The sequence below is a fragment of the Girardinichthys multiradiatus genome, chromosome 17 (assembly GCF_021462225.1).
Source record: "Girardinichthys multiradiatus isolate DD_20200921_A chromosome 17, DD_fGirMul_XY1, whole genome shotgun sequence".
Classification (NCBI taxonomy): Eukaryota; Metazoa; Chordata; class Actinopteri; order Cyprinodontiformes; family Goodeidae; genus Girardinichthys; species Girardinichthys multiradiatus.
In genome coordinates, this window is record NC_061809.1 from 2,004,846 (window position 1) to 2,017,677 (window position 12,832).

The window sequence follows — 12,832 nt, forward strand, 5'->3', positions numbered from 1 at the left end:
TCTTAACAGATGTCCTGTTTGGTACGCCTTTGGTCGCACATTATCTGGAAGTCAAAATATTACCACGATATGTTTCTGAATGTCAAAAATGCTACCCTGTGGTATCAATAAAGGACACAAGTCAGGGGTCCACTGAGAAAGAAGAGATCAATGAGATGTTTACGATGTTAGTGGAACAAACCTGGTTAAATGAAGGAAATGAAAAAATTGATGAGCTCTGTCCTCATGAAACAAATATTACAGTTAATCATTTTTTGCTGCAATGCGTTATTCTAGGACTAAGTGATGGCTCAAGGAGAAAAGTTCTCCCCACACTATTATGTCTATCATTTCACACAAGCATGGTTTACTTGTCCTGAAGTGTTTTTTTCACTATGCTTCCAGGTAAATAGTAGTACAAGCACTAGGGCATTTCCAGCACATTCATCTATTAAAAAAATATATACAGCCTTATTTGCATACCTGGTAGATATTTATGAAAAGCTCTACATTAATTTAGTGTTTTGTTGTTTTAACAGTATTTCACACAGAAATATTTGGAAATATCTAGCCTTTGAGTATGTTTATTCAGTTGAGAAAAAAATGTAAATTTGTAACATTTCCCTGTTGAAAGACCCAATGACAAAACAGTTTTCAGTTTTCTAGAAGAGTCCACAAGAGTTTTATTCAAAGTCCTCACACATTTGAGGAGGTCATAATGACATTCTAAGGTTACCAGGGCCTTCGGATGAGAAACAGGCCCACAGCATCACAGGTCCTTCACTAATGCCTAACCGTGGAAATGGGGTGCTTTTCCACAGATTTGTCCTTGGTTTCACATTAAACCCACTTAGTGAGTGCTTGCTGCCAAAAAACCCAATTTCTCTCTCATCTGACCAAAGCACAAGGTACCAGTTAAAGTCCCATTAGCAACTCTACATGTTTATATTTGTGATGATATGACAAAAAGAAGGTTCCTGGCACACCGACTAAACAACCAGTTCACATGTAGATAGTGTCTAATAGCCGTTATGGAGACTTGATGGTCCTATGATCTCACCTTTTACTGCCAGTTGTCTGAAAGTAAGCTTTGGAGATTTTGTACCTTTCTTACCTAACAGGTGCAAAATTAAGGTTACCTGGCTTCAACGTTACATTACATTAGGTAAGGTAAGGTAAGGTAAGTTTATTTATATAGCGCTTTTCAGTAATGAGACACTCAAAGCGCTGTACATACAATTACAATACAAACACAAAGAACACAGAAAAACAAATCAAATGCTAAGAAATCTAAAAATCTATGAATCCTTCTGAGAAATCTAAAAATCTCTGATCAATATTACAATGATACAGATAACATTAATAATCCTTTGGGTTTTACTGGTAAGAGCTGGTTCTAAACCAATCTTTCTAAAGATCTAAGGTCTATTACCTCTTTAGAAAGACTCTATTCTTAGCAGAATAGAGTCTGAAACAGTACAAAAAAAGTAAAAGTAAGAAGCAAGGGTACGGTGGAATCTTGAGGGTGTGAAAATATATAAGTCTGAGTGTGTTTGCAAGAATTAGATTCTCAACACTGATAGAAGCACCATTGTCCTTGAGAAGAGAGGTGGAAGTTTTATCAATCGGCTGCATAGTCCTATCAGCACACAGCTGGTAGGGAAGTGCTGGGGAAGAGCGTCGTGTTTATATAACATCCATGAGATATTTTGTCGTTAGCCAGTTAGCAGAAGTTGCCAAGGCCACATTGGGGCGCCAGATTTAGAAAAACAATAAATGTTGTGGTTCAGACAGTTGTGAATTTCCAACCACCTTAGAGTTTTACTGGTATGTCTCAATTGTGAATCCAAATAGCCTAATTTCTGGTACTTTCCGCAGATCTGGAGCATACAACTTCTCCAAGATTATATCCTTTAACCTCTGAGTCCAACCGCTGCCAGGCTGCGATTCTGTTCAAGAATCGTGTCCAGCTTGCGATTCTTCTCTCTTAACATTTCACTCTGAGTGTTGATCGCTCTACAGACTCCATCTAACGTCGCAGGCAGCTTTTGAATGCTTTGAACAGCCGCCCACATTTTGCGAATCACACGATAAGCCAGGTAACCACCAACTCCAAAAAGCAGAAATCCTGTTATCAAAGTCCAAATATGTACACATCTTCTATGTCCTCGACCGACATCGTAGTCAGGCACATAATCTTCCACTGCTGCCAAAAATCCATTGAGTATCCAGAGAAGAACATCCCGCCTGGACAAGAGGGTCTCCTTTACCCTGTCTTCTCGTAGAAAAAAAAACATTTGACCAATTACGTTGAGAGTCCAGCTGACCAAATCCATAATTTACAAGTTTGGAGGATATGCAAAGCGAGGCTCTAAGAAACATACAGACAAAAGCAGAAGCAGGGATCAGCAGGGAGGGAGGGAGAGAAAATGTGTGTGTCTTCCACCGAGAGCAAGAGAAAAAGAAGACCACATTATTAGCATTTGGACAATACTGGTGTCTACCGATCTATTTGTGTGAACCATGACACACTTCTTGTATTATGAAAAGTGCTGGTGTTACCTTTGTGGCATTTGCACCGTTGTTTTATCGAGTTAAATTTATCGAGTTGATTCTAGATAAAGCATCATCACTGTCAATGGAAAATTGCTTATGTCCTTATGTTCCTCAGGAAAAGCAAAGTATTTAAAGGGTAAAATTGTTCCTTTTGCTTCATTTGTAAAACAAATTAGTTCGCAGGATCAGCTCGATTTTTTTCTAGCTACTGATTCACATCTTTGCACATTTTATTGCCTCACTTGTTTTAGGTCCAACTTTTCCATGTGGCCAAGATGTGAACTCTCACCTTTGACATGCACAGGGCAGTTGACAATCTGTCAAGGCCTTCAGGCTGACGTGTTGAGTAGCTGGTTATCTAGGTTGCATGCTAGAGGCCTTTGGGTACTGTGACAGGCTGTTTGGCCAGTTTTATCTTTTGAATCTTTTGACTTTGCAGCATATTTCCATTTTACAACATTTTCCCCAGAGCCGCAACATGAAAACATTTTTTTCTGCCCGTTCTCTTGATGTCCGACTTTGTAATCCACCTTCATACATCTCTCTTTTTGCACTCTTCTTTAATGTTCAACGCATGCAATAAAGAGCTTCTTGAACCTAAAACCTCCCAGCTGTTACACTTGAAGTTACTTGAAGTGCATAATTTTCCACAATTTAGGAACCCATGAATCTTCAGTGGTCAATGCCTCTTGCCAACGAGGACTACTTTTGTTGTCGCAAAGTGTAAGCCAAGACCATATAGCTCAATCACGAGAAATGGCTGGTATGCAGTTCCAGGTATTGCATGACATGTTGTCACTCTAAGTGATCAATGGAGAAAACGTTCACGTGTTCCAATCTACACATGTAGCCTCTCTCCCAAGCTCTATCAGGCACACACCCTCAATATAAACACTATGTGGTTAAATTCCTTCTGCTTGTAACATGACCATTGGCTCTTTTTAATAAGAAGCGCATTATTCATACTTTTGGATAAAGCCAGCTTCCATTTAGGGTTTTCTTTTTCTAATCATGACACATTCCTTTTGTGTCCAACAAATTATCTCTAAGTGCTTCAGAGTTTGGAAAAACACCTTTTTTTTTTTTTTAGATTACTACAGTTTTTGGTCATCATGTGAACACAGCCACAGTTTGCTAAAAACACCAAAACAGCCTTTTAGTTAGAGGCATGTTTTGTTCACCTTCTGAATGCACATTCAAACTTCATCTAGTGAACATGAGTTAAGTTCAGATGAGGTCAAAAAAAAAAGCTGCTACACTTCTTAACTGACAGTAGCAAGCCCAGTTGGCTTGGGCATAAAATCACGATTTCCCTGGTCGCTTCCTCTTTGGGTTTTTCAGGTCACTGGGCAGAACCGGAACACAGATACAGAGCTTGATGAACAGGTAATATATTCCTTTTGGCCAGGAATCCTCCTGATCCTCAGGAAGGAGCAGGTGGCCTCCCTTCTCTAGACTTATTGTACCACTGGCCCAATTTTGGATAAGTGTATGACAACATTTGTATCTGATCTAGCAACCAACTCTATCTGCTGCTCCACAACTGGCATGTATTCGTTGGCCTCGGGTATGTTGGTGGGACATCCCCACCATTGCCTCTATTCACCCGAATAGCATGAGTGCAATGCTGAATATGACAGGCAGCACAACCAAAGACATGCAGAAGAAAGGAGCTCTAGAGAGACTTACGAAGTCCAGGTGCTAAAATTGGAAGAAACACCAATCCGAGATGAATTATCCTTCTATGAGTCAAAAATAGAATAATAGAACAGTTTACATTGACAGAGTTGAGTATGCGCCAAGAAAAACAACAAGCTCAAAAAGCCCCAAAAAAAATGCCTATAGATATTTTTAAATCTGCAGAATACAGGAGAGCATAATTTATTTCCACAACATACTTGCTGCAACTGATAAAGTGACCAGTCAGTGAGTATAGGAAAACCATTGCCCTGTGCCGGGATCCTTCATGGAGTTTCAGAAAACAGATTAAGGATCAAACATTTGCAGGAGTTAAGTAAGAAGTTATAGTAGAGTTTTAGTGATGCACTGAGGTGGCTATTTGGCTAAGGAAGAAAACGTGGTTCTTAACATTTGTTTTTATAAAGAACCAGTAAATACCCAGCTCTTGCACCAGTTTTGGACAAGCACTGAAGCTGCTTTAAGGGATAAAGCAGCTACAGAAGCCAAAACACAAGCAACTTCATGCTTGCCTAATGTGTTGGAACTGTAATTAGTGAATTTGTAATCTTTTTTGTCTTTTCAAATCAAACTTTGACAAGATATTTTCAGAAATATTTTTATTTATTGACTTCTGGGTGCCAAAATTGTGCCAATAAATAAAGCAGAAAGAAACTGGATTTAAGGTTTCCCTCACTTTCCTCAAAACCTACCTTACCTTTCAGGCACTTCTCAGAGTAGATCTACTGGGAGCTGTTGGGCCGCTAATGCTGCTGCTGCAGATCATGAACTTTTGCCCTCTTCTTGAGGCTCAGCACAAATTAACAAATCCCCTGAGAGAATTTCCAGCTTCCTCTTGCCAGTGTGTGGGCTCGCTGCTTCTTCTGTAGATATAAAGTTAACTTAAATCTCCTCTTCATATGGCTCAAGGTAAGCAGAGGTTCTCATAGCGTTCTGCTGTATACAAAGAAGAAGTAAACACTTTGCCAGAGCAAGACTGAATTAAGCAATCAGGTGCTCATATAATTCTGAACACAATGCAAACAGACTGACAGATACTTGGCCAATTGGCCTGCGTGCCGGCCTTAAAGAGAAGGAGAGAGGGAGACATGGAGAGAGCAAAGGAGGAAATGTTGGTGGTTGTGGTGATGCTCTAAGTGCTCTGTATTGCTATTGTGCATCAGTCACTGCTGGAAGCCAAGACTGTCAGGACAGAGCAGTGTTTCCCCAGAGACCCCAGACTCTCTGCTGGAATGACCAGGAGGAAATTCAGCCTCAGGGAGTAAAGGACAGATGGACAAATGCCTGCATAGTCAAGACTTTTCATAGAACATGGAAAAACTGATGAGTAACCTTTACGATTGTATCACAGCAAAGGACTGTGGCATGAAAATCTGACTTGGCTTTGGGGGTATACAAAGTTAATATAAGCTAATATACATCTGAATTAAAAACGAAATTCTAACCCACAAGGCATGAGTTACCAGTATCATGGTACACAAAGATTTTAAAGATTATGGAGTCAAAAATGCTAAAATTTCTCATTATACTACACCTGTGATTTAAAGTCTTTTTAATGACATTCCTTTGAAGATTTAAGACTCTTGGACTAGTTTTCTCTATCTGTATGGACCATAGAATGATGCAGTGTTCCCCCAGCTGTTCTTATGCACTGTCAGCTGGCTGAAAACAGTCTCTTGGTCTTCACAAGGGCTTTGTCGGTCACAGAAAAGACTGGTTCAGTGAAAGACAAGGACAGACAAACTGAAATAATTACTTTCCATTGGTCGTAATAAGCCAATGCTGTTTTAAAACTAAAATATGAAAGTAATGAGCAGGAAATTGCTTAACCAGGTTTTGCGTTTTGTTTTGAAGTGATGCCTGGAGTACATATAGGATGTTTCAGACAGGTCACAAGAGGTCTCTCCTAAACTGTTTGATACACCTTTAATGAGTGGTTGTTTTTATTTTATTTTGTTTTTATGAACATCAAAGCAGAACACCAAATATTCAAAACAAGTCACACAGGGCTCAACGACATGTTTTGGGGGGCAAAATGGACATCCATTTTAGGACATCCTCAGGTTTCAAAATAGTCATCAAAAACAAGGTCTCAGAAAAATCTAATCATCAGATAAAAAGGTCTCAGACAAAAAGCATCAGGAAAAAAGAAATCAGAAAAAGGGTATCAGACTAAAAAGTCTCAGACATTTGTGCCTCACAAAGGAAATCCTGCTGCAGGTGATGCAAATAGATAATAATGCAACAGTGTGTTTTTCCTCCGAGGGACAAGTGTCTGAGACTTTTAAGTCTAATATCATTTTTCTAAAGCCTATTTGTTTGATGACTTTTTAGTCTGATGCCTTTTTTTTTAAAAGATTCAACTCAAAACTAGAAGCATGAAAAAAATAAGCAGACAAGATAAAGATTATTTTTTATTCTTAAAAAATAACCAAAGTTTTTAAAAGTTACAAACTGCTGCAATTTACTATTGCAGGTCAGCTGGCTGAAAGAAGTTTACCTCTGTGGAACTATCTATCCAGGAACTGCCCCAGTAATACATTCATACATTCATTCATTTTCTACCGCTTATTCTATAGTGGGTCACGGGGAAGCTGGTGCCTATCTCCAGCAGTCTACGGGTGAGAAGCAGGGTACACCCTGGACAGACCCCTGTAATATATGGACATTGCTAATAAGTGAACATCTGCTCCTGTGACTGATGTAGTTTCAATGAAGAAAAAAAGCTAAATGTGTTCAGAAAGCTACATTTGTAGGTAGAAACTTTTGAAAGGACCAAAAAGTTACAGAAACATTTTAGCAGGCTTTCCCATTTATCAGCAGCTCAACTATTAGATGTATTTAAGATTAACGTTTGCCGCCATCTGCTGGTTGAAGCTCTCCGCTCAGAGGGTTTCTCTGTAAGCCTTTAATTGAACTGCACTGCCACCATGTGGCTAGAAATGGAACAATTAAAACATAAAGTCAAATGTTCTTTCATACTTGGAATAATGTCACAGGCATGTTCATTGGAATATACGCATCACTTTACGCAGCCTCTTGAAACACAGAAGAAACTATACAAACTAAACAAAAGCATATACACTTTAAGAATGATGTCATAAATTAGGTATTTATACTTCAAGAAAGAATATTTTAAAGTTTTTATTTCTTTTGGATGCAATGATGTTCTATAATATAAGTTTTGTTCTCTCCTTTAGATTACGATTTTAAAAAAAGGTAATAAAATTGCTTTACACTTTACAAGAATCTGATACCTGTCCTTGTTATTAAAACCACTTTGAGAAAAACAAAACAACCAAGATAATTATGCAGATTAACTGCGCCATGATTGTGATGTTTGGACTGGAGCAGGAATGAAATGGCCCAAAGGTAAACAAAGTCATTTGCACAGGTTCTTGTTCACCATTTTAAGTTGTTAGATTTTCAAGCTGCTTTTATTTCTAAACATTTGAGTTTAAGAAAGGCACCTATAGTTTGCCATTATTGCCTGCGTACAACAATTCATAAAACAACACTGAAGCATGCTTCTGAACAGTCAAAGGCAATTTTAGTCTTTCTTGGCAAGATGCGAATGAGTAAAGATGAAGAAAGCCCTAGTAGAACAACTAAAATGTATTTCAGGTTCATCAGATTCATTATACCTGATGGCAGACTGAATGATAAAACTAATAGAATCAAAACTTTTGTATGAGTTATTTATGCCACCAGGTTATTGCAGGTTTTAATTTTTTATTTTCCCTCAAACAGGACATATTTCACATTAACAATTAAAAAGTTTTGAAATGATTCATCTTGGTTTCTTTTGTTACATCACAAAAACCTTTAATTTTAAATGTATGTTGGTGGGATGTTTTTGTTTAAATGATTCTGATCCAGATCTAGTGATGTCATTCCTCCCAAAGATTACTTCCCAGATAAAACCAGTTACCCCAGGTTGCCTAATCAACCTAAAGGTGAGCCAGTCTTGTAAACAGGTCTTCGGAAGGAATGAATCCACAAAATCTGGCTCGCTTAAAAAAGCCTTAAATACCACCTCTATACTAACAATAGCTCAATTTGAGCCTTCCACCAGTAACATCTTCTACAATGAGGATGGTTGTTGTTAACGTAGCCTGACAAAGTTTAGCTGTGGTGGATTCATTCATCATTAAAAAGACAGAATTTTTGACTTTCAGGATAAGGTGGAAATCCACCAATTCTAGTCACCAGTCAATTTTTAGGGGCATCTTTAAAAATAGTAAATTTAAACAAGCACCAAATAACAACACTAAAACAAGACAGGGTGCAACTGTTCCTTTAAGGAGTGCTCAGAGAGGTTGAACTAGCCTGGAAGCCTCAGGGGGAGGATGATCCCCTAATGGCTCATTTCAGAAACATCAGGGAATAAAGAGGGATTGGCTCCTTCAGGGATTTCAGCCTGCTAACTTACAGAAAAGAAGCTACCCAACGCCTTAAAAGATCCAAGGCAAAACAGAACGTTTTGATACATCTGTCAGCGGGAGACTTTCATTTGGATATCAATTTGTGACCCTGACCTGATCTCGCCACAGAGGGCACTTCTAGACACAATGATACCTGTTGGCGCTGGGAATAAATTCAAAGGGAGGGGATTGGCTCATAACAAGCTTGCTGAAGCCAATCTCCCAGAAAACATCAGACAACACAATAACAATCCATGAAACGCGTGAAAAGTTCATTGATTTAGTTGGACACGCAAGTTAAACTCGCAGCTGAACACCTTGACCTGAGCTCTGGAAATCAATCACTACCTCGTGTGGTGGAAAACAGCTAACAGCGTCTTACAGACATGTGGTTTCAGAGAAGGATGAACCAGTTCTTTCTTATTTAACCTCATGGATTTCTCTGTCACCTAAACAGCTAAACTTCCTCTCGTTACAATGGCAATTTTCATTTTGGCACAGAGAGCTTTGGCATGCCTGCTAAGAAGGACATGCAAGCCCATCCAAACAAATATGATGTTCTGCTCCATTCAAACAGAACTAAAGAGGCAGCAGAGTTGAATTAGTGGGTTTTGCAGCCATATAGAAGTTGCCCATGCTAAACACGTTTTGCTGGTGGTAGTGTTATGGAGTGGGGTGGCATCTCTTTACTGGAGAATCGAGGCTTGTCATCATTGGAGGCAATCTCAGAGCTGATGGCTCTTGAAATGAGATTCTACAACCAGTGGTGATTCTCAACCCAGGCAGATACTTTACTCTGCTGCAGAATTTGAATCACCAAGATAGCATAATGTAGAAGAAAATAAAGAGGCTTTCCAATAGTATAAGACTTTTGTTAAAAAGCATGATTATAACAAAGCAATAATCAAACACATTTTCTTTTTGTGCCGATTTTGCATGGTTAAAAACATTCAGATTTTATTTATTTAGTAACAATTTCACAGCTAATATTACTTTTATTTTGCTGAGTTGCATGTACTTTATTTATTTATGTAATTTATAAAAGTTTGTTATAATTTTGGTATTAAAAAGACATGCCAAAGTGGGATGGAAATCTCACGTAGACCAGGCTTTATGTGTATTACAATTTTTTTTATTATTTTTTTTCCTTTCTTATTTCTTTGTTTTATCTTTTGTTTCCTATAGTGATGCATTTAAAAGACAAAGTCATTGCTCGGCCAACTATAGGAGAGATGGGATATTAGCAAACATTAGCTATACGTCTAGTATATGACCTGGTTTGAATGAACACCTTCAGAAGTCAGTCATATATGAAAAACAATACAAACAATAAACAAAGCTGAATAAATAAAACCATAAAACTTAAAATTACTTACAGAATAAAAGTATGTCATAAACTAAAAGCTTGTTTGGTTAAAAAAGTCTTCAGTTGCCTTTAAAAGGAATCCATATTGTCAACACAATGAGAAGATGGTCTTTTTTTGTTAAGACAGGTAAAAAGTCTATTTTAATAAACTAAAGGAGAAGGAAAAACATACATGGATGATCATCTCTAATTGATATTTTCACACCAGCCTTCTTTTGTTACTCTCTCTGACACCAGCTTTCTTAATGTGGAAATATCTTTAAATTAAAGGAACAATTTCATACCAGTTTTGTGAGATTCCTTAAGCAATCATTACATGGAGCCAACTGTATCTGCACAGACAAGCTTGACCATCAAAGATTAAACCAACCGAAGCCAGAGGAGCCGTTTCAGGCTTTTTAATACTTGTGATAATGCAGCATCAGAGGTAAAAAGACAAATCACATGTCCAGCCAGTACCTTCATGATGGCCCTTCTGGTTGTTCTCCACTGAGGATCTAAGCCCCTGTAAACGTAGTTTTCTAACTCCTGTTTGCACTTGCACTCAGCTCACCATAGAGGAGGCCCGCTTCTGTTGTTGCTGTTGTTTTTGGATTGTCGGCGCATGCGTATTGAGGGAGAGGGGAAGGAAGCTCGCCAATTTGTGGCCGGCTAAACGATTAGTGCTGTCCACACTGACCCATCAAGGGCGGTGGATTCAAACTTTCCCACTCTGAGAGCAGGTTTCAAATGTTGTCAGTTTCACGGCCGTTTCGTATGGACAGAACCCCCTATCCAACCAAGCAATTTTGCGGATACTCTCAAACCTGGCTTCGTGTGGACGGGGGTTTAAAGACGTGGTCTGATCAAACAAAACAGCTCAGTTTCTTAGACTAGACAGCTGGATCTAACAGGCCAATTTGTTGTCTTATTTGAGAAGTGATGCTACAACGAGCAAAAATCTGGGATTTTATAGAACATGTCCTGATCAACAGTGAGACTAACGTATGTAAACTGCTGCAGGCTTAATTAGTGCCATCCAGAGTAAATGAATGGCTTAGCAGTTTGTCTTTCAAATTTTATTTACATTCAGGTTTTAGGTACGTTTATGTTATTTTTTTTAATTCATTATTTCACTTGTTCTTTCTTTCATTTATCTTTTTCTATTTCCTAACCCTTATGAATTATTTAGGTGCACAAATTTGATCTTTATAGTAAGTAAATAAGCAGACATCAGACTTGTTACATTGTATAGTACACACTTGAAAAATTAGAATAGTTAATATTTGTATGTTTATACCATAAAACTGTACATTTCTTTCTGCTAGCAGGTTCATTAGCATTTCTCACAATAACATGGCTAATAAAATGCTCACCCATGCAAAAAACCTGAAAGTAAACCTAAAAGCAGACCTTCTAAACTCACCAGTCAGTGTGCTGATCATCAATCACCAGCAGGATCTTGGGCTTGCGTATCACAGGCTTGGCAGGCTGACTGCCTCCTGCAGGGGCACCTTCAGTGGCTGTAGCTGCAGCCGATTTAGCGTGTGCAGCAGCTGCGACATTCTGGGCCATCTGTGCACTCTTCACCACACTGGAGAAGGAGCTGAGAAAGCTCCCTGAGCCCACTGCTGAGGCCGAGGCCGAGGCTGGGCCTGAACCTGTACCTGAACTTGGGGTCAGGCTCTGGAGGCTTGGGGGCTGACGCCTCTCTGTGGCTGGGGAGGCAGGGGACGAAGTAGATGATCCTGGTGGGGTTGGCCTCTGCAGATCCACCATGTAGCCATTGGGCAGGTTGGCCACAAAGCTGCTGTCTGACAGGCGCCGGCGAAGGTAGTTCATGATGATGGGCTGGTGGGTCCGTCAAGTAAGATGAGGTCAGAGAAGAAACAACAAGTCCTACAAAAAGGGATAAACACAGTGGCTCTGTTTATATCCAACTTTAATGAACACCAACTTCTGTTTTACTAAAAATACTAAGGTAAAAATAGAATTGAGGTAAGTCCGAACTGGCAAAGACGTTTTTTAAAAACCAATCAAATTTTTATATCTAAAAACAAAAAGTGAATGCCAAAGTACTGTACATATAAATAAAAGACCATGTATGAAACGGGGAACAATAAAACAATAAAAACCGAATGGCACAACGATTAATTAAGACACAAAGGTCACTACTCAGTCTGGTTTAAATGCCAAAGAATAAAAACAAGTTTTTAAATGTAATTTAAAAATGTCAAGTGATGGAAAGGCCCTGATGTGAAGGATCAGGCTGTTCCAGAGTTAAGGTGTAGTTGTGGCTAAATACTCTATTTAATCTGCTCCTCAGTGCATCCAACAGAACAGCATCTGCTTGCCCGACATTAGTGATCTCATAGGAGTGTACACTGAAAGAAGCCCTGAATGGCAAGGAGGTGCCAGCCCATCTAATGCCTAAAAACAAGTAATCAGATCTTGAAATTCATTTAAAATGTACAGGAATCTAATGTAAGGAAGCTAAAACAGGTGTGATATGTTCATAGTAACATTTGTCTGTCAGAAGTTGTGTAGCAACATTTTGAACCAGTTGTGAGAGGGAACAATGACTAACTGATACCAAATACAGACTGGAGTCTTAATAAGTTAAAGGCATGAATCACTCTCACTAAGAGGGGGAATGAGATAAAGACTTGATCTTGGGAAGGGCCCTCAACTGGAAAGATCTTGGTGGGAAGATGTTGTTTATTTTTCAGAAGAAAATTTATGGCCAAAAGATTCCACCAATGTTTTTTTACAAAGGGTTTTTGAAGGCGTTTAAAAACCGTCAAGATGTCAAGATCAGAACTGGAAGAAG

The 12,832-nt window shown here is 38.8% G+C and overlaps 1 protein-coding gene across 2 annotated transcripts in view; it reads right to left on the minus strand.

Moving 5' to 3' along the window:
* Positions 1-12,832, minus strand: part of syn3 (synapsin III) — a 164,901-nt gene that overhangs the window by 131,422 nt on the left and 20,647 nt on the right. For both annotated transcript variants that reach the window (XM_047389546.1, XM_047389547.1), the window contains exon 2: positions 11,429-11,901. In XM_047389546.1, the coding sequence (XP_047245502.1) occupies positions 11,429-11,844 (416 nt within the window). In that variant the 5' untranslated portion in view covers positions 11,845-11,901. The remainder of the gene's footprint in view (positions 1-11,428; positions 11,902-12,832) is intronic.